Raw genomic sequence first — 22,955 nt, 5'->3', positions numbered from 1 at the left:
TTTTTAACAAACAGCTTGTAGGATTAAGTCTAGTAGAAAAACTTGGATTAAAACTTTATATGCAAATAATTATATGTACAGTGAAACATCCACAGAATTATTTTCTCAAATGAAACCAGGTACTTGCTTAAAAATCAGATCACACATTTCAATGGTCTGTAAACTGTAGCAACTAATGCAGCAGGTATTTCAGCCAACGGTCCCATGAATTGTTATAATCATATTCGTTTCAACTATGGAGATAGGAACTGTCAATGTATGGCATGCTGTTACATAATTCAATTCAATCTCTGTTCCACCATTGCTGTAGAGCAGCACCCTAAATTTTGCTGAGAGCTTGATCACGCCTGATGATGATTCATAAGCACAATTCAGAAATTCCATAATTAAACACAGCCAATTTCATGAAATACTGTCTTTGAAATAGTTTTCACAATGTTTTGGTTGTCCCACAGACCATCAGTTGGCAAATGCTGTATATGTCTGTATGTTGGTTATAGTTCCTACTGTCATGCAGGCCTCAGCAGCAGTTGGTGTTTCTGCAAGGGGGTGTCGAGGAAGGACTGTTGTGCAGAGCTCGCTGTCGGACGTGGTGTACGAGGCGAGTGGGGAGGAGCCCCTGCTGTTCTGCTACAAGAAGCAGCGACGACGGCTGGTGCGCGTCCGTGCCTACCACTCTTCCTGGTCGTCTGCCTTCTCGCTGGACACGGCGGGGTGCGCGGGGCTGGTGGTGTGGCGCGACCGCGAGCGGCGCCGGCGCTACCGCGTGCTGCTGACCGTCACGGCGGCACGCCTCTGCCCGCAGCTCAGCCGCATCGTCACGCTGCTGCCCAACTTCCTGGTGACCAACACGACACGTCGCCACCTGCGCTTCATGGAGGAGAACGAGCGTGCCGACCTGTGGATCGACCTGTCGCCCGGTCAGGTATGCTTGCTTGCCTGCGATGCTTTACAGAGTGTGAGCTCTTGTTTTATCTATTCACTACATATTTGAAAAAGTCAGAGCTCAATATGTGGAAGGACCTTAAGCTGGCATTGTATGGTTCAATCCTACAGCAATTCAGATGCTCTCGTTCAAATATTTTTAGAGTGAATTCCGGCTGACCTTGGCTACCATGTGGCAATACTTTACAGCCAGCATTTTAGTTTGCTCAGAGTTTATCATACAGCACTGTGTTTCCTGTATTCTAGAAGTTACATTTCAAAGTAAAGATTTTAGTGAGTACATTTCCATAATTATTTTTTTGAAGGAGCTGGATACACATCTGATTTTTTGTTTTTATAGTGTAGTTTATTACCGTAATCACTCGCGTAATGTCCGCAGTAATTTGACCACATTTTTGGCCAAAAAAATGGGGTGCAGACATTATGCGAGGAAAAATACAAAAATACAAAATTTTGTGTCTTAATTATTACTAAAAAGGCACAAAACGTATCTAAAATCAATTTGGATTTCCCTAGCTATTTTAAAATAATATTGCTGTGGGATCGCTTGCAAACAACCCGGCTTAGACCATGTTTACTTTGCTATAATTGCCACCGGTAACTGTCTCGCACCCGCCGGAACATTAAAAAAAATTACGCGCTACACTGAAATAAGTGTGGTTACGTGTGCCTTATTAATGTGATTAATATGTGATGGATTAAAATGGTTATTAACGGCACGGCTGCAATATTTTAGCCGTACCATATCCTTACGTGCGGCGCGTAGGGAACCAGCGAGCTGGCAACAGCGCAGTGACTCACCAGTTCCACATCTGCTGCGCACTGTACTCCCCCCTCCCGGCAATCTGATGGCCTTCGTGACGTAGAGAAGGATGAAGGGGAAGGAAACATTTAGAGCGTGAGAATGGCCAAGGGAGGGATTCCAACCAAATGTAAACAAAGAGGGGTTCTGTTCTGTCCTGACACGTAAAACAGGGTACACACTAATTAAAGTTGACGTTTCTTTTACGCTGCGCTGCGTGTCTTACCTCAACAGAAAACAAGACTGATCCATGTCAGCAAATGTGATGTTAATTTTTTTTTATAAATATAACATAACATTAAAACAGTTCAAATAATGAACTTACTTACCCAAAAAAACTGATACTGCAACAGCACTCAAAATATTAATTTAGTCTGCATTTTAGTAACTGGAATTTCAAATAGGTAATGTTACGAAAACCTAATTTAAAAGAAAATTATGCACTTAAGAGTTTAAAAAAATGTAAGTCTTTCTCAACACATCACTTTCTAATCTGCTACCGACGCGTCGCTATCATCTTCCACGGCATTACTGCTTTCTGCATCAGCATCGCTCCTGTCGTCATCTGTATCTTCCCAGATTACATCGTCTTCAGTTCCATCGAGACGAACACTTTTTTCGTGCACTTCAAACTCCTTTTAAGTAGCCCTGTTCCCATGCTCTTCAGCATAACGAACAACTCTTAATTTAAACCGCGCAGTGAAGGATTTATATTTACCCATTCTGTACTCTACACTACAAAACTCGACGCGAAACTCATGCTTTGAACTTGCGTGCGTGTTGGTCAGCTGTGTTTACCGTTACCGTGCTTTGTTCAGTTCAAGGAATTTCCCCACCCTTTCAGGACAGGAGAGAAAGGACAGCTCAAGGTCACGGCTTTGTTTACAGAGCCGTCAACTTTCCATTCATACTGCGTCCTTTAGGGGTGGCCAAAGTTGTGTTGCCCGCCGTAGACGACTGGTGCGGACATTATGCGAATTTTTAATTTTTTCTTTTAAGGATATATAAATAAAGGGTGCGGACATTATGCGAGGGCGGACATTACGCGAGTGAATACGGTACATATTTTGTTTTGACTATTGTACTGAATATTTTTTTAATTTTATATTTATGTTAAAACCATAATGACATTAGATTATTTGACAAAAGGGCTAATCCAGCATGGCTGTGGTCCCGAACATGCCTGATCAGAGATTTTCATGCCTACCATGATCGATATACTAAGTAATATGGATCATCTCAAGGTATGGTTGGAACACAAATTTTGCATTTAACAGTTTATTAATGAAATAAATGGCAAAATAATCAGTGAAAATTTTAAAATAATCTAATTTTATATTTAAATTGTATACTAAATACTGTACAATGTAGAACATATTATTTTTCAATTTGCTTTTAAGAAAAATAATAGCATCCCTCATTTTACAGAAAAAAAAACTTTTTGAATTCTTTTTTGCATATTGGAATAAAATATAGTTGTGTGATGAAAGTTCATGTATTCTCTGTTAGTTACAAATTAAATATTGATTTTATTTGTTTAAACTCCTGTTTTAACTTGACTGTGAGTGACATTTACCACATATATAAAGCATTGAATAGAACATGAAGCAATCTAGTTTCCATGCATATAAGAAAAGCTTTTATCATTTGATTGTTGAATAAATTTATGTAAATCAATTAATGTTAAAATTATTATGAGGAATGCAATAAATAATGAAACTAATATGAAGTATAGTAACCAATTGATTCAACCAAGTTAGATTAGTGAATCCATGTTAAAATGTTGTAAATCTAGAAGGCTGCCTTTATTTCCAGTGTCTCGCCTTCTGGCCCGAGACAGACTCGATGAGAATGTACGTCAAGTTCCGGGACAGCAAGCTGGTGTCTCAGCACTTCCCCATCACACAGGTTCACCAGACCGTGCTGCGGATGGACAAAGGGGTTTGTATTGTCTGATCCCTCATACATTAGTACTAGCTATACATAGTCTTCGTCAAACTATTAACACACATAAAAGTTTTATAAGTAAGTTTTTCTCAGAACTGTTGAAATAATTTTTTTTTTTTTTTGTGTGTTTACTGTTTATCTTACGATATACGGCATATGGTAGGAATAATTTTGTGAAAATGGAATGCAAATGTGCTTAAGTCTCAAACATACTGTTAAATATTTTAACATCTAATTTCCAAAATAATTTTACTGGTAATAATTACTATCTAATCATGTGTTCTCTATGAGAGAGATGAAAAATTGTGTTAAATGTTTGTTTATTTTCAAGTGTTTAGTTTTAGTTTTTGTATAGTTAAATATGTAGTTTTTATAAATCTATGATTGAGTGGGAAGTGGTGCAAAATTTATACATGTTTATATTTTATTGTAAAGAAAACAGTTTGTACAAGGAAATAATTTTGTGATAGCTTATGCTTGATGTGTAATCAACAAGAAATGTTCTATAACTAATCAGTCCATAAGAAACTATCCTTTATGTCAGAAGTATATTTCGATGATGGTAATTATTTTGAATAACCTATTTAAGGATGAGTGTTAGAGCGCGATGACTGAGTGGACTGTATACGATAATGATTTTAGATGCCATTATAATACAACAATTTAACCGTGAGGCTACACCATACAGTAGAACCCGTTTATAGTGAACCCGCCTATAATGAATTCCCGTTTACTGTGAATTTCCGTCTCAGTCCCGGAAAAATGATGTGAGGTTATGTATTAATTTATTTGATATAGCGCACAACTTTTGTCAATGTTGATACGTTTTCCCGTGTACCATGAACAAATTTTGCCGACATAATGCACATTTATCTCCAATATTTTCATATAATTACAAGTTTTTTCACAAAACATCTATTCTGGATCACATTGAAGTTTTTCTCCGCAATACGCTACTCGATTGTCCACTGTTCATATTATAATCCAGTCGTATTCGAGTGGCCTCGGTAGGCTACATGTAGCCAAAAATGGTTATCAGTAGGGATGGGAAAACCGATTCCCAATTTCATCGATACCTACCGATTCTACTTAAATAATCGAGAATCGAGAATCGATGATAAAAGTCTATTCCCGCATGTAGCAAAAAAAAATCATTTCACAACATTGCAAATCTGTCAGATACAATTATTTAACGACTCTTTGAGTGGGGTTATGACTGACTAGACACATATATATATAACAGTCATATTTCCCCAAATAAACAATATCTAAAACTTGGGTCGATGTTATACACAAGTCAAAGTACAAAAATTATTTATAAAAAAATTATCACTGCATATTAGTAGGGGCCTGTTCTTTTCGCGATCGCGATTAAACGACGAAAACGCGAAATCACCCTAAAATACAATTTTTACGCGAAATCGCCATAACACTGCGTTTTTCCGCGAAATTTAGTATTAAAACGCGAAATCTCAATGTTTTTACGGGAAATTTAAATACTGGGTAAAAGACTTGTCTCATCACTGGTAAACAAACACCGCAACATGGCCGCCACTGAACATTAATCATAAATGCACTAAAGCAAACAAAAGCTTACACACGCTCACGTTATAATGTTAAACCCAAAAATATACTTTAAAAATACGCAAAACTACTGCGTTTATTTTCCTTTCCGGCATAATGTTTGGATAGATAAGACAAACAGGCGAAGTTTTAAAGTCCACGCACACCGCCCGGGGCACTGACGTCAGCTTGGAACAGCGACACCAAATAAATACAAAAGCAAGCAGATGATTGGGCGAACGGTGTTTGGAACAGCCTTATGTGAGTGGCCATACCACGTCAGCCGGGGGCGCTGGCATATAGTTGGAACAGCGTCGTAGTATCAAGCAGATTATCGGGCGAACCATGCTACTTCGTCACCCAGCCGTACGGGGCAGCACAAGCATTTTAAATCGCGCCAAAAAGCGGAAAAATGTAAGCAAACATTCATTTTCGAATGGTGTAACGATGATGATTAGTTGGTCAGTGTTTTATAGATTTTGTTGGGTCGTTACCACAACGCCGAAATAACAACGAATGAATTTGTGTTTCTTAAATGTAACTTAAGCCGAAATACCACAATCATGTACAACACTTTCATTTGCTAGTTCTCTAGTTGTTGCTTAATTTTGTTACTGTTTCATTTCACAAATTTTTAAGTTAATTTGTACCCGTCTCTAAGTTAGGCAAGTTGTATGAACGAAAATAATTTATACTGCTCAAGGAAAGCTTAAATTTTTTTTTATAGTTTATTCCGTATTACAAAACAAATTTTAGATTAGTTTGACCCCTTTGACATAAGAGCCATTAACTTCTAATGATGTAAACATTTATATGAGTTAATGTTAATAACTTAGTTGTGTACTCAAATTTGATAAATGTGTATTTATGATGTATGCTACATCATATATGTATTCAAAGCTGAAAAAAAAAATGTTGCAAATATAATTTGAATTATTTAATATTAAGTTAACTAGGTGAGTATCGAGTATCGAAGGATTTTTTAAGGAATCAATAATCGGGTATCGGAATTGAATCGAAAATTTTGGAATCGTCCCATCCCTAGTTATCAGTTTGGTGAAAATAAAAAATAGTTTTCCCTGCATAGTTAAAGAATGGGCGAAAGCGTGTACATTTAATATGTTATCAAAATTAAACATAAATTACCGCCACACAAATACGTGTGTACATTATAGCAGCAAATTTAATATTTTTACGTCTCATTTTTATCGTTCACGTTTCGGACATTTTGATCGAGTAAAGTTCGTAAGACTACCACTAGATAGAACTCTGTGGACTAAATGTTTCCATAGAAAGTGAGAAAATTTCGTTCCAGCTTTAGTAACTGCGATACTAAATGATACGTAGTGATCTTTGATGCGTCAGACTCGTTAATTTTCGTTTATTTACTTTTGACGGTAAAAATAATTTTGTGTTATTAAGCTGCAAATGTGCTTCAATAAGAAATACGTACATAAAAGAGGGCGAAAAACGCGGTCAAAAATGTAAGGCATTATCTGTGCTAGATAAACTGGACATTATTGAAAAGATAGACTCCAACCCCACTGTCCCGCACTAGTTAAAAACAAAGGAACTGGAAATTGCAACATCCACATTAAGTACATTATTAAACAAGCTGAACAATCTTCTTTCTCAAGCTGCGAATAAGTCACAGAGTATTAAACGCTTGAAAAAAGGAAAATATGCCGATGTCGAAGAACCATTAATGGAAAGTTCTTACATGTGTAGTGCATTAAAAATAATATCTGCATTTGCTCATAAAACTATTGCTTTGAGTATTTTCATTCGTTCTTTTCTTGGCTTAGGCCTATGTGAAATTAAGATTTTGCTTTTGAGTATTTATTGCCAATATAAAAGTTTTCCCAGATATAAAGTTTCCCCTCTATAGTGAACATATAAACTACTCCCTTCAGATTCATTATAACAGGGTTCTACTGTAGTACTACTCACCGCCCTGATTAAACATACGACTGACTTCCGGCTGGAAGTTCAGGGCTGCCAACTATTGGCAGATGATGCTGGATAATGGTTGCCACTACACAGCAGCGCGGGAAATACAACTTGAAGTATTCAGAGACTTCTCAGAAGCACTGATTACTTTGAGGTCTAATCAATGTTACTAACACAAAATTACACACACTAATATACAGTCTGAACAATGAGTGAACTATTAAATAGGTACATGTTGTACAAAACACTACAGAAGAATTTCATGATAATTTGTGAAGAATTTTAATATTATGTATCATGAATTGTAGTAAGATAATTGAACATTTACCTAAAACATTGCATGAATTTGTAAGACCAGATTATATCTTCAATAGTATAGTTCACTGCAAGAGACAATATAACTACTATCCTACAAGTGAACTAAATACAATACAACTAGAACATTAAGATTAGTGGTGCTGTTTAGAAGAATAACTACAACATCAAGACATTCAACACATTATTTAAGGATGAGTTCACTTCATCGACCGAAGTAAGGAAGGAAGTGCCATTGTGTGACCATCCCGAGAGCCTTCTACAGCTAAATCCACTCTCGAACCCCGTTTGTCGAGTCATCAGCCGAAACCCCAGGAACCAGAATAGGATCATGGTTCGTGACGAGTGCTAACTGTTGCTGGAAGCTGATGATACATAATTATTATTCAGGATCGTTCTGTTTGATATCACAATGCTAATGTACTGTCTGTTCCTTAAAGGTAATATTGCACTACTGTCCTTATGTCCAAGCTAAATAAATTCATGTCTTTTAATTCTAATGTATTTGGAATTTGTTAACTTCTTGGTGGAATCAAATCATTTTGATAACAATCGTTGCCAACTGATTCATCTATTTACAACTTAATACCTTGTACTGTATTTTCTGTTGGAAACATTTTGATAACAATCATTGCCAATTGATTTATCTATTTAGATGTTAATACCTTTTATTTTTTGTTGGAAATCCCTTTGTGAATCATCGAATTAAAATACGTTGTTCACGAAATAACACTAAAAATACATAATTGTTAATGTAGCATCTGAATTATTTTAAATAATTGAGTGTCTTGTTTTCTTTCAACTTAAATAATGATGGAGCAGTGCAATGCACAAACACATTTTGAACTCACCCTTATGCATGCAATTTATTTTTGAACTTGATAAATAATTACTAATGCAAGTAAAAGTTATTAGTACTTATATAATAATTGTAATTTATCAATCAGTGCTCGAGAAGGTACGGTGTCCTGGTCCACCCCTAAACCAGTAAAATTGTCGCTGGCATCTTTCGCATCATTAATACGTAAAGTATTTTTTATAATTGTGTTCACTCGTGTATGACTCAACCAGAATAAAACCCTCCAACCAGATCTGTGAGTACTTGATACTCGCGACCATGTGTGCTTCCTGCATAATGGACCAGGATGTGTGGGACGCCCTAAGAGCCCACCGACGACCATCACTCAATGCAATAGCGAGCCCGCTGATCAGAGCAGGCTGGTAGGATAGTCTTTAATGCAGTATATGGGGAATCGAACCTAGCAATAACTGGGCCCATGTCACGACCCTGGGAAGGAGTCTCTAGCTGGGTCCATGTGCCCATCCACATGGTGGCACGCATGTTCGCGACACATAACCATATTCATAATGCTTTAGAGCACCAACAAAATATTAAATATCTTTGATGCCATGTTTTTCCCAACAAAATTTTTTTGGCTAGTAAATTGTAGGTTTTTTTAAATTTGCTATTATACTTTGTTATGACTATTCAAGTTTACAAAATGTGTTGGATAGTTTCACTACCATTAAGTTATTTTGGCACACCAATACACTTAGTACATCCCCCGTGGGGTCCATCTTCATGACTTTGGTTCATGGCTATAGCAGTTTCTGCATGCATGCACATTAGTCTTTCAATCCATCAGATTTCCATTGTGTAGTGCATGCTTATTTAGTTGCATTTCTGCTGCATTCTAAAATTCCACCCTCAATGTATCTATAAATCTTGTTAAACATAATTACAGTTAGGTTTTAAAAAGGGGGAAAAATGTTTACATTGAATGAATACCTTGAATACATTTAACATATTTATCATGCTCACTATATTTTTAAAGGATTCTACGTTAAATTTGGTGTCTAAGTTTTGTGTTAAAAGTTTATTTTCAACATGAGAACACATGAATTTGCTTGTTACCGAGGTAAGCTGTTACCAATCACTGGCAAGTACTGAAAGATTTGCTCATATTTATTTTTAAAAATTGAATATTAAGTACCATATCAATTTATAAGTTTAGTATTTACCAAAAAACCTGCCATCATATATATATTTTTTATTTTTTGCTATTCAGATTTTTTAGTTACTCATCCAAATTTTTTGCAAGGTAGGACATAAATAATATTTTTCAAAAGTTGAATACATTGTATATTATGGTGTTAACTAACAGACTCCATCCTGTCCTCTTTTTATAATTAATAATTTAATTTTTCACGTAAGCTATGGTCAGTTGCATGATAGAGACATTAGTCCATGAACACTGTCAGCAACCTCTTATGTTGTGTGCTTTGTCGAGCCATGTAATGTAATATGGGATCTGCAGGACTTGAGAAAGCCAGATTGTCGGGACCAAAGGTTTGCGTTTGCGGGCAGTGCGGGCTGTGCGTGGACGTAAGCGGCGGAGGGGAGCAGCCCTTCTCCATCGCGTTCCGCGGCTACGGCGCCGGGGACGCCCCCGTGCGCGTGGACAACCTCTGCGAGGACCTGTTCCTGAAGATCCACCAGCAGGACCTGGGGCAGGTGGCGCTGCTGAGCCCCTACCAGTCCGTCATGTACACCTGGGACGACCCCTGCCGCGACCGCGTGCTCCTCTGGAACGTCTACAACAACAAGGGCAAGGGCTTCCTCGCCGACATCTGGAGGGTGAGTCTCTCTCGTGCGGCGGCGTTCGTGCAGACAGGGAAACTCTGAGAAATTAAAAATTGACTCAGAACCCTGGAAAACACAGGGAAAATAACAACGTTTTACTTACCAAACTGGATTAGTAATTATTAAACCTGTTGTGTTTCTGTGATGTCTGATCCAGACTTCATTTAAATCACAATTTCATGACAGTAGAAAAGTCATCTGTATTTGTCATTAATTATACAAACAGAAACAATTAATGGCTCAACTGTGTATTGATTTATTCATTTGAAGCACAATCAAGTGTAAATAGTAGTTCTCAATCTTCAATAATGTATTGTTTCAAAGTTTGATGAAATATAGTGGTATTATATATTATATTATAGACTAACGACGTTGGTTGTGTAGCATTGATAGCATGGTGGTAATGTTAACATTGTAAATGGTTTATGGTGTCATAAAAGATTTTATGTACTGTTGAAATGTTTTAACTATTTGTTTTTAATATATTTTATGTTATTGTGCAAAGTTAATAAATGAGACAGGGAAAAAATGTTAGATTGGACAGGAAAAACAGAATCCTCAGGAAAATTGTCTAGCCTAATAGTGTGGTAAACCTGATCTCACATCAAACCGATCTGAGTTCACTTCCCGGCTGGGGTGAAATTTCAAGTGGAAAACGTAGCAGATGTTGCAGTGAGAAGTTGGTTTCTCAGTATAAGTTGGTAAAATTAATATAAAACAAATTTAAAAATGTATGTTTGTGTTCTGCTGTGTGGGGCACGGCAGGACGGCAGTGGGCAGGAGCGGGTGAGCTTCCACACGGTACGGCAGCCCAGCACGGCCGCCAGCTCACACACAGTGGCCGCCAAGCTATCGGCCAGCCTGAAGCGCATCACGCCGCGCCAGCCTCCTCCGCTGCCAGATGACACCGCCAGCAGCAGCAGCGACGACTCAGAGTCGGAGGAGCACACGCCACAGGTAACGCTGCAGAGTCACTTATATGTTACTGTCTTACCTAACCATATCAACAATCTTACTTACAAACCTACTCATAATCTTTGTTTTAGCCTACCAGTATTATAATAGTGTACTGGGTAGAGGCTCATGTTGTAGTTCATTATATTACCTTCTATTATTCTCATTATTTTAGTGTACTGGGTTGAAGGCACAAAAAGCTAGAGGCATTTATGATATCTTGTTTTATCTAACCATAGTGTACCTTCCCACTATAATCCCTTAGAACTTCCTACTCAACCTTATCTTTCTGTTCTTAATTGTAACATCTCTTATCTTAAATATTTTGAGACAAATCGTTGAAAAAAATGTATTACTGTCTGTGAATTGGTAATGAATGGCAAAGTGTGTGACTGCAGAACTGTGTGTTGTTACTGTTCTGTGCACTGCAAATTCTGGTGAATTGAGGTGCTGCTAGCAACATTCACATTTTTTTAAGTGAGAGGTTTATTCAAAAATATTACTAATAATATTTAATACTTACAGATAATGAGATGAACCGTGCACAGAATTCACTAATATCTACCAATTACATATCTAAAATTATAGTAAAATCAAAGTTATACAAAACTATTCTAACCCCCCCCCCCCCCCCCCCCCCCGCTTCTTCCCATTTTAGAATTTCTCACTTCAAAAATCATAGCTAATTTCATTAGTAGCATACTATTTGTTTATAACCTTCTCATAAAGTATGGAAGTTTCTGAATCAGTTCTGTATGTATAACTTTGCATAAATGTTACGAAGTTTCAGTTAGTTGATGTTACATTAGTGAAGTGATGCTTGAAATTAGAGTTCCCTCGCTAATTCAAATAATGTCAGTTAGAATTGTGAAAATTTGTATAGGAATTTCTATTTATGTATCATATTTTTGCTATTATAAACCCAATATTTCATTCAAAAACTTCACTGAAGACATGGAACACAAGTGAATAAAGATCTGTTTTCATTGCATAATGACATGTGTTTCAAATATTTGTGTTCCCTCCAACTGTGAAGTTTCACTCCTAAGGCGCTTGACGGCCACGCACCCGCTAAGGGTTGATTGCTATGGGGGACGGGGGGCTGCAGGGAAGCGCGACGCACTGTTGCAGCAGCTGAAGAAGACGCGCAGGGACAAGGTGATCGTGTACTGGGTGAGCTACCTGGAGGGCCAGCAGCGCGTGCTGCTCTTCACACAGGATGAGCGCATTGCCTGCCAGGCTCAGAGCAACATCGAGGCCGAGAAGAGCAGCCTCGAGCTGTTTGTGTCGTTGCGCGGCGTCGGTCTGTCCCTGGTGAGACCTGCCCCCTCGCTTCCTGCCGTGCAACTTTGCCCTGCGTTGAGTGTGAAAATAACGGTAGGAAGATTGAGTTTACTGATTAATAGGGACAAGATTAGATGGTGAATTGTGATTTAAAAAAAACCTAAATAACACCGAAAAGAAAGCTAATACATACACCATATAGCACCAAAATGCAAGATAAATTATGAAAATAAATAGCATTTGATCAAAACTTAGTTAAAATCACAATGAAAGTTTTTTTAAATGTTTGAAATTCAAGGAATGTGTTTATTTTCACACAAATTTTGTACCAAAGTGCATAGAAGACAAAAAATTAATTTAAATGGTTTAGATCAGGTTTCTTTTTAAAGCACTATTAAACTACAAATGCATGCTAATTTATTTTTATTCATCTAAATGAATCTGTTTTAGACAAACTTACATTATTTTATTATAAAAATGCAGCATATCAACATTACAGTATTTTGGTGGAATAAGTATTACTAAACAGACTTTATAAAAATAGAAATAATAACACCAAAAAATTATTTTATAAAAACAGTATCAGTAAAAAAAACATTAAATATTTTCTTTACAATTTCAATTATCAACAATTAATAAATGCTGACCTCTATGTGTTCTTCAGTTTAGTGAAGGCATCTACTACTTATACCCATTCAGAACTCCAATTAGATCATTTACTGCTTAAACTAATCAATTTGTTCAGTTGACAACTTTATGCTACAATTTTATGGCTTAATGTGTCTATCACTATTCAACATTTTTTGAGTAGGATACTCGAGATTGTCAATTGTTCCACCATGCCACTGACCTAAAACTGGTCTTAATGCTTAGTGCCACACACACATGTACAGCCTGAGCACACATCCATGTATTCTTTCTTGCCTCCAGGCAGTGAGAATGAACCTTCTCCAAGTCTGTGCCACCCATACATAGCTTAGAATGGCCAGTTCATTTTCCTTGTGCAGCACACACTACTAATGATACTCTGAAGTAAAATATAATTTTTATTATATTTTATCTTTAATGGGTCTATCTGTATCTATATTTGCTGAAAGAGTTTCTTGGTAGGTAAATGTGGATTTTTAACTTCATTTGAATTATGTTATATATATAGAAGGCTATATATACACACATTCACATACATACATACATACATATTTTCACTGAGAATAATCTTTCCTTAATTCAGTAGCCCAATGATGATGCTGTCGCTGGGTGTTGAATGCCCGAATTTGCCTGAAAAAAACACCCAATGAAATACATTAGACATAGGAGTAACAAGGCGCTACAGTGTTTCATGACACATCTTGTCAGACACAATTTATTTCTTACCAATAGCTACTATAATACCATGTTTTCTCGCATAATCGTCGCACATTTTATACTAAAATCAAGGTTGAAAAGTAGGGGTGCAAATTTTATGAGAAAAAAAATTTTTTTGTTAGGTAATATTATTCATAAAAACAAAATCCATTCATGGAAAGTACGTTTATTTAAAAAGTAGAGTATACAAAAGCACGCCAAACAATTTAAATTAATAAGTCATGCAACAAAAGATTTTCCTCAACTGTAAATAGAAAAACATAATCTGTGACCTGAATGCGACCCTGAACTATGCACAACTATCATCGTAGTATACACACGTACCACGAAAGAGAGCACGCCTTGCATGCAATCGGCGAGATATCAATTTTTGACTACATTTGCGCACTCTATATGGGAAGCAACATAACCAAACATGAATGATGCCAACTAGCGCTGGCTACATTTTTATAAGCGGTGCACCGCAGCGACACAGACAAACAGATAAAGGTTATAATGTTTAAAAACGTTTTTAAAAGAAAATTTACACATCAGACAACTTCGTATTTCCGTTAATTAAATAGGCAAGTGGTAATGTTGAATATATATTAGATTTCTACTTTAAAATACATGGTTTTATATGGAAAAAATACCTACACAAAGTGCTCAGAATGTAATAATGGGATGTTTACGCAAAGGTTTTTTTATCCAAATTTTCATGCCCTAAAATATTGGTGCGACCATTATGCAATAAAACAGGGTAGCTTACAGAATTGATTATTTATTAGCTGTCACAGCTGTTGTTTTGTCTAGAGACGTACAAGACTGTAAAATCCAGATAAAAACGATACAATTAATGCTGGTGCACTCACAAACAACTCAATTGGCAGCAAGCGTGCACAATAGCACAACTTACCACCATGATGGTTCAACAACAACTGTTGCTTCGTTGCCGGAAGCTGCAGGGCTACCCACCTTGGCAGGCAGCCAACTTGAAAAACTTGGCGCTGCTAGCAAGCAGCGCGGGAAGTTCAAAATTCAAATGTTTCAAACTCTATACACTAAATTACACACAATATTTACAAGTCCAAACAGCTGTTCATATACCCTAACTGTTATTGTAATGTGCCATATTTACAGTAAGACATCATCGACATTCTCTTTTACATTTCAAATAATATTTGACGTTTAGATGACTATTGTCTGTTGGTCATATTTGGTAAGCAGTACAACCAAAGCAATAAAGTTCCATGCAAGAGTAAAGATAACATATTTTACTCTATTTTAGATTAATTTTTTTGTTCCTCTGTGAAATACAATAAAAAAATAATTTAATTGTTTTTAAATTTTATTTGAAAAATATTTCATATTGGTAAAAAAATGGTTATCTGCTTTGAATGAAAGCTAGTATCCACAAGAGCGTGGAGCAGGATAGAGCTGCTGACTGATGCTGGGTCCCGCGCTGGCACAGATCGCGTGGAGCCAGGAGCTGGTATACCTGAGCCTGTCAGACTCGGCGCCCATCTGGGAGGTGAACGTGGCGCACCGCTGGAAGGTGCTGGCCCTGGAGCTGGCGTCCTGGGTCGAGGACCGCTGGCGGCAGGACATGAAGAAGGCACAGATGAAGGACTACGTCCACGTCAGTACTCAACTCTCACCTCAACTTACTTCCTTTTCCTTTTCCTTTTCCTTTTTTTCTCGTTCCCTACTTGTAAAAAAACTGTTGTGTTCCTGAATTAATGAATTTTATTTTTTACAGTTGTTAAATTTACATACCTAATCACTAAAATAATTCTAATGATTTAATGTTTCATCTGAATATTTCTATGCAATATACTGTATATACTCGTGTATAGCGCGCCCTTTTTTCCCCTCAAGTAAAGGAAAAAAATAAGGATGCACGTTATACACGGAAAAAAAAAAGTGAGTAGATGAGGCGGGGAGGAGTGGAAGTCGTTGGGTGACGTTTCTGGCCAGCCCCCCACACATACGCACAAGCAACAAGGCCTCTCTTTCACACACACACGCACGCACACAACCTGGTCTCTCTCTCTCTCTCTCTCTCTCTCTCTCTCTCACACACACACACACACACACACACACACACACACACGTGCGCGCGCAAGCTCGCAGGTCTCTTGTTTATTTTTAGACCTCCCCCTCTACAGCTAGTAAAATAAAAGAAAGAGAGAATGTTGACACCAGTCCCCCCTCCCACTTCCTTCGCTTCGTCGCAGCTGCTACCGGTGAGTCATCTAGTCCTCCGTGTCACATTCCTGCCTGCCTCCCTTCCTCCCGCCCACGTACCAGTTGTGACGATACAGCGCTTCATTATCTTCCGTCTACACAGCAGAGTTTAAGTATTTTCCTGACGCATCACCACACATCAATTTAAATTATCATTTGTTTCATACGTAATTACTTAACAGGTACCACAAAATGTTAGTACAATTTATTTACGGGGAAAAAAAAGTTTTTTCTTTGGAATTTGTTGCAAAAATCGTGGTGCGCGCTATACACGAGGGCGCGCTATACACGAGTAAATACGGTACTAATCATGGTTTTCCAAGACTTTTTTAAACACTAACAAAACACTTTTGAAATGCAATGTAACTATGTCAGAAAATATATTACTCGTACCATTGACAGTCTGCTGAGCATGCTAATAACAGCATTGTGACTTGGAAAACCTTCCGAGACAGACAGTGCGATAACAAAGGCCGGCCTGTTCTGAACACAAGAAATAACATGCACGACATTATTCACTGCCGCAGATAGTTACAGGTTTCTTGTTCATGTGATTAGGCGGTCAAAGGGATCATGGTATTGGTTCAACTACCGAAGTGAACCAGATTTTTCAAGGGTTCCTTCAACTTAAGGCACTTATAATAGTTGTATGACCAATGTTCATTAGTCAACTTGTTGCAATGAAGATTTTTTTCTCCCCTTCTTCTGGGTAATATTTTATTACATCACTTTTGTTTCAGATGTTTTTATATGGTTTCTGAATTCCCCCAGGGGATGTTAAATAATCTATGTTCCAAGGACAAGAGCTGCAGAGATGTTCCAGTTTTTGAATTTGGGGTAGGCCTGCACAACACTAGCTTTTTGATGCAAAGCAAAAATGAAATTGAATGGTTAAAATATACACAAAGTCGAATCGAATTGCAAATATTTTTCCAGGCGAAGCTGCATTACACTTATTTTACAAAATACAAGATAGAAATAAAAAAAATATATAGTTTAATGTTTGTAAAGTTTGAACTGATTAAGGGATTAACTAATTGCACCCTAATTATAACATCATTCAATAAAAATTATAAAATAACCATGCATTATATAAATATTGAGCATTTATAAGAGGAAACGGAGTGGCTTTTTTTTTTTTTTTTTGAGTAATCAACTTTATGCAAGAAAAACACATACAATACAAAAAAAAGCTAAATACGTTAATAGTTTTATGAGAAAATCATATGTTTCCAATATTTTGAAACTTTGGAACCAACACAAAGCTTTACATCAAGCCCAAAGCTTCAAATAAAGCAATTAACAAATTTTCTGAAGTCAAACCGAATATTAAAAAGAGCTTCAATCTATTTGCTTAGTCGAAGCTTTGCACAGACATACTTTGTAGTGACACCTGACAAATTCATTAAATTCCGTAAGGAAATGTAGCTAACATCAACAAGCGCTGAGTCAGTCGGAAGTAGTTGAGAGGCCACTTCCAGTGTAGGGACCTGGTTGCAGTGAGTGTGCCCGATGTGCCGCAGGTGGACTTTGAGAGGATGTACATGACGAAGCCGTTCTTTGGGGAGCTGCGGCGGCGGCACCAGCCGGCCGTGTGGCTGCAGTACCGGCAGTCCGAGCACCTCAGCTACCTGCAGTGCCGCCTGCATCGCCTGCAGGTCAGTGGCGGGGCAACAACTACTGAACTACTGAGCTCGACAGTTCTGAAAACCACCATGCCCCAGCCCACTTCACATGGATTGCGTTTACGACATTTTTTTTTTAATATAATCACTACCCAGGAATTTCTTTGGCTTCATCTGGTATATTTTCTGATATTTTTGTTATAACAATTTGTTTTAAAATCTACGGGATTTTTTAAAAAAAAAATTTTTCTTGTTGCGAGGATCCTGTAGTTAAAATATTCTATGTATATGACTTCATTAACTTAAGCTGTCCACGCTAACTACTGGCCAGGAGAATTTATGTCAGTGTCCAGCTTACTGCACGTGAGTAAAGATCTCTAAAGGGTAAATCTTGATTTTCCATTTAACTAACCACTGGGTCCAAAACAAGACACAGACATGCTTCTCAGCCCAGTCAAACTGCCATCTTGTTTTATCACTAACACAAAGGCTAGATACCCCCCACCTTGAAGCAAGTTTTAAAGTTCGACTGATTTAACAGTTTGTATTTAGTGCCACTAACATAAGTAAGATTCAGGCACAGTAAATGCAGTTATGTATTGTTTGGCAATGGTGTTGCGTAATTTATTCCAACAGTGATTAGTCAAAAAAAAATTTTTTTATAGAATTTTAACTAACTTCTGTGTGTGCAGGCTTTTGCCTGCCCGTAACAGCAATCATTTTAACAACCCATGTTCAGAACTTCTTTGTGACTCATGAGAAATTAGAGATATTTACTGCATTTCTGAAACATGAGATGATTTCAAAATTATGTACATGTTATTTACCAGTTTTAATTTATTTGTGCAAACTTTCTAAGAGACATCACTTCCCATGCAAATACCAAAAATTACAGAAAGTTATTTTATGAAACAAATGCCTGGTACACTGAAAGTTTTTTAATTCTGGCAATCTATGGTTGCACACATTTTGCAATTCAGCATGATTCAGTCTCTCACATTTGGACTTTTCAGGTGGATTCCAGCTGTTGACCTTGACCCTCAGGTCACATTACTACGCTGCCTGCATTTTTAGTTCGCTGAGAGTTTATTTTTATTGTCTTGTTTTTATTTCATTAGTGTGTTTCAATTTTCTAGTGGATAGTATTTCCACACTGATTTTTTGATGAAGAGATTCAAATCACAGCTACAATGTGATACCAGAAACCTCTTTAAGCAGAATTTCTTATCTGTATGTAGATTTTTGTTTAGTATTCCCATTAAAACACTATTTTGGTGTTAGATAATCCGGCATGTTCGTTGTCCCGAATGTCCTGAACTAAAGACTTTTCTCTTTACATATTCTAGTTGTTATGCTTACTATGTTTTCGACAGGGACTGGAAGTAACGCGCTACTAGTAACGACGTTATTTGTAACAGTTACTTTTTATGGTAACGATCGTGGTAACGCAATATATTAAGTTTTCAGTAACTGTAACTGTAACTGAATTACATTTGTCCGCCTTAAAGTAATGATAATTGTCGTTACTTCTTGTGTTGCATTTTTTTAATGTATTTCTTATTAAACGAACAACGATTTGTTGATTTTTTCAATCCCAGAACGAAAATCCCGACAAGCATATTATTTGCGATGGTATTGCTTGTAGCCTACTTGTAAAACTGCTGTTGGCTAGCCTGCGCTCGTATTTTTATTGTCATTTATTTAATATTTGCGACATGCGGGTTTACTGCTGTGCTGTTTAATTAATTAACCTACCTGTGCACATGCGCGAAAGCAATGACAGAATCTAATGAAGCGAGAAGCTGAGAAAGCAGTCCAGAACTTTCGTTGCCTTGGCCTTCATATTCTAATTATTTCGAAGTTCGGTCAAGTGATCAAAATAACCTTATTGTGAAATGCTTGTTGTGTGGTGCTGCGAACAATAAGATGATCCGAACGAACGATCATTTCATTATTTTGTAGTGTGAACTAATTACTCAATGTAATTTAAGACCTAAATTAAATTTTTCAGTTTAAATAAACATATATCTTTACTAAACACAATATGTTGTGATAATACTAATTATCTCAGAACACTGAAACTTTAGTTTAACTATTTTTCAGTGTTTATTTATATGTCTTTCAAGTGTAATTATCTTTAGGGTTTATTTATTTCTCTATGTTTAATGTTGTGCAAAGATATGTGACTAAGAGAAGGTGATTTTGTCTATGGATCGGCAGATCTTTTAAAAAAATGGAAAGGAGTGTGGATTGTTAACGATATAAGTTTGAGAAAATAAAATGAAGAAGGAAGTTTTAGTGGCTGGTATCAGCTATATTATCAGCTGATAGTTCACTGAATAAGTGAACTGTTGTGCCCCTGAGCCAGGGCGAATGCTATGGTAATATTTAATTACCGAGGCTACTTTTATCCGCTGAAATATAAGGTGCCAAAAGTCTAATGTATTCAGTACTGAAGTTTTGTGTTCGGTGAGCCCCTCCTATTAACTGTTTCGGCATAGTATTTTATTTCTCTGGTTTTCATTATGGCACAACATAATTATTTTGAATTTCGCCTAGTGGTCCCGATTTAAAGACTCTTGTGTACTCCGAAGTAACTGAGTTAGTTAATTTTTTTTATTCACTTTAAATACTATTATTTATCACAAATGAACTTTTGATTTTGGTTGTGCCCAACATAACTTTATAGTTATCTTTTATTTGATTTCTAATGAGTCATGGATAAGCAACCTAGTTTCTCAGTGTCGAAATAGGTAACCTTGGGCATAAGCCGCAATGGAAAATTACTTATAGCATAGTAAACATTTATGATTAATATAGTAATGTTAAAGTGTGGTGCCCATATAAACTTAATATAGTAACTATAATTCCTATCATATAAGTAAATACAATTATAGAGTGACAACTCAAGGGGTTTCATTTTGCTTCGAAACACATAAGAGGTTACCCTATAATATTAGTATAAATTACAGACTGGCGCCCAACGTGGGGCCCGATATTTTGTCAAGTAATTTTTGTTGGGTATAATCATGAATACCAGAGGGAGGTGCCATAACCGAGGCAATACCGGATCTAGGGACAGCAGCATGTCCGAGGACAGAGAGACAATTCCTATTCTGGTAACACAAGAGATAGAGGGAAACGAATCTAATCAGCCCACGGAACACTTGGAAACTATCTCAGTTTTAGTTCCTACTCCTAGTGGCAATATTGACTTAAATAACTTGCTCCAGGGACTCATGGACAGGTTAGATGCCAACGCTGCTGAAATAAATGCCAGGTTAGATGCCAACGCTGCTGAAATGAATGCCAAATTAGACTCTAACACTACCAGGTTAGATGTCAACGCTGCTGAAACCAGTGCCAGGCTAGAGTCTTATACTGCACAACTGACTGGCATACAGCAAAGTATCCTCAGCTTTGAGAGTAATCTCAAGTTAGAGCTGCAGGAAGTTAGGGAGTCAGTATCAGTTGTAGCCAACCGTATAACGATACTAGAGTTGAACACTGATCAGAAATTAGCCCAGCTTCAGAGTCAATGCCAAGACACCACACAGAAGATACAGGAGGAGTTAGGCAGTGTGTCAGAACGCTTAGAACAAGTGGCCCAACAGGCTGCACAAAACCTCTGCAGTTTGGACAACACTAGTCAACAGGTGCACGAACAAATGGCACAAATTTCACACAAAACGGACGAACTAGGACACCAACTAGAACAGCGAGTAGGTAATCTGGAAAATCGCATGCTTACCCTCAGGTTGGACAACCTGATGGATAGACCCATCACTACCGCAGTTACGCCCATAGCTATCCCTAGTAACGTGCCAGAGACTGCTTCACCAGTTACTACACCACATGCAGCACATTCTAGCCTTTCTCCTGCACTTGACCAAGTGGCCATTATGCACCACCCGGCCAGACAGTGGTCAGAGGCCATGCCTCGTTTCGCAGGTGGGGAAAATGAAAACCCCATGCGGTTTTAAAAAAAATTTGAGGAGTATTCAGCCATGTTTAAGCTGAATGACGAGGAGAAATTAAAATGCCTGAATACTGCCCTCCGCGAACATGCGTATTACTGGTGGGAAGTAATACAAACTTCGACCCACACATACGCAGATTTCCAAACTCAATTCAAGCAGAAGTTCTGGAGTGTGCGAATACAGGGCCACTTAAGAGCCAGGCTGCATGGGGAAAAATTTGACTATAAAAAACATAAATATCTGGAAGCCTATCTCTCGAGCATGTTCGAACGTACCAGATATTTAGACCTACCTATGAATGACGAGGAATTTATTTCCATGTTTCTTGGACAACTACCCTACAAGTACCAGTTACAGCTAACTGGTAGGAATTTTTTGAATATTACCGAGTTTAGAGAACAGTTACTGGCATTCGCCAGGCTAGAGCAGCAGGGGCGGATTAATACCACTGAACCAGAAAAGGCACAAGCTCAGAAATCACCTCCGCTTTACCAACAGTGGCAGCGCGGCGGGGAACAGCCCAAAATACGAGTCAACACCGCCAAATGGAAGTTTCACCACACCGGTAAATGGAACAACCGGCAGAATCGAATACATAACTCGAACTTCTGGAGCGGGAAATGGAGTCATCCCGGTGGTGACGAGTACGAGCCGAGCCACCATGAACAACCCCGTAACAAGAGGTCGCAACACGAAGAACAGCGACTTCCCAGGTACAAGTACCCAGAGCGACCAAGATCACCACGTCAAGGGTACCACGACCGATTGCCAAGATCACCGGAGCAGCAGCAACAGCTAGTGTTCCCTCCCAGTGGAGCTGAAACCGTCCAGTCAGCGAACACCACGACAAGTTTCCCCACTCACAACTTCCCCTCGTCCACGTCAAAGTACCAACAAGGATACTTTGAGCGGCAATCGCCAATCCCTCCCAACAGCAGCCAGATGCAGCAACAGCAGCAGGCCAGCTCATCATCAAACGCCGCCTTGACTAGCACAGCCAATGTGATGGCGTTAAACTAGCAAGGATTAGTGGTGATACGCCCCGATCATTAGTCCAGGGACCAGACATGGGGGTAAATGATTACCAGCAGTTAATCCTGTGGAGCGGCAGACCAGCGTTACCCCTCATGAAGCCATATGCCTGGTTCGGTCGGAGGCGATACCAAACCAATATTTACCCATCTGCGACGAGAATCCGGATCAGGATAAACTTCCTAGCAGGGAAGAAATTGAGGATTTAATTAGAGCAAAGCTACACCTAGAAGCCAGGAATAGACAGAAGCGGAAAACCAGGCGCAAGCTACACCGTTTTAAGGTCGGTGACCTTGTGCTGTTAAGGACTGCGCCAACAAGCA

General features: G+C 38.0%; 1 protein-coding gene across 1 annotated transcript in view; it reads left to right on the top strand.

Annotated features, from left to right (window-relative positions):
• The window catches only part of LOC134539961 (intermembrane lipid transfer protein VPS13A-like), a 392,760-nt gene that overhangs the window by 312,862 nt on the left and 56,943 nt on the right, over positions 1 to 22,955 (top strand). The window contains exons 46-52 of the mRNA XM_063382355.1: positions 575 to 925; positions 3,563 to 3,688; positions 9,891 to 10,160; positions 10,932 to 11,123; positions 12,252 to 12,497; positions 15,220 to 15,387; positions 17,519 to 17,653. Of these exons, the coding sequence (XP_063238425.1) occupies positions 575 to 925; positions 3,563 to 3,688; positions 9,891 to 10,160; positions 10,932 to 11,123; positions 12,252 to 12,497; positions 15,220 to 15,387; positions 17,519 to 17,653 (1,488 nt within the window). The remainder of the gene's footprint in view (positions 1 to 574; positions 926 to 3,562; positions 3,689 to 9,890; positions 10,161 to 10,931; positions 11,124 to 12,251; positions 12,498 to 15,219; positions 15,388 to 17,518; positions 17,654 to 22,955) is intronic.

The sequence above is a fragment of the Bacillus rossius genome, chromosome 1 (genome assembly GCF_032445375.1).
Source record: "Bacillus rossius redtenbacheri isolate Brsri chromosome 1, Brsri_v3, whole genome shotgun sequence".
NCBI lineage: Eukaryota > Metazoa > Arthropoda > Insecta > Phasmatodea > Bacillidae > Bacillus > Bacillus rossius.
The sequence above is the reverse complement of the archived record's forward strand: the minus strand, read 5'-3'. Positions and strand labels throughout refer to the sequence as shown.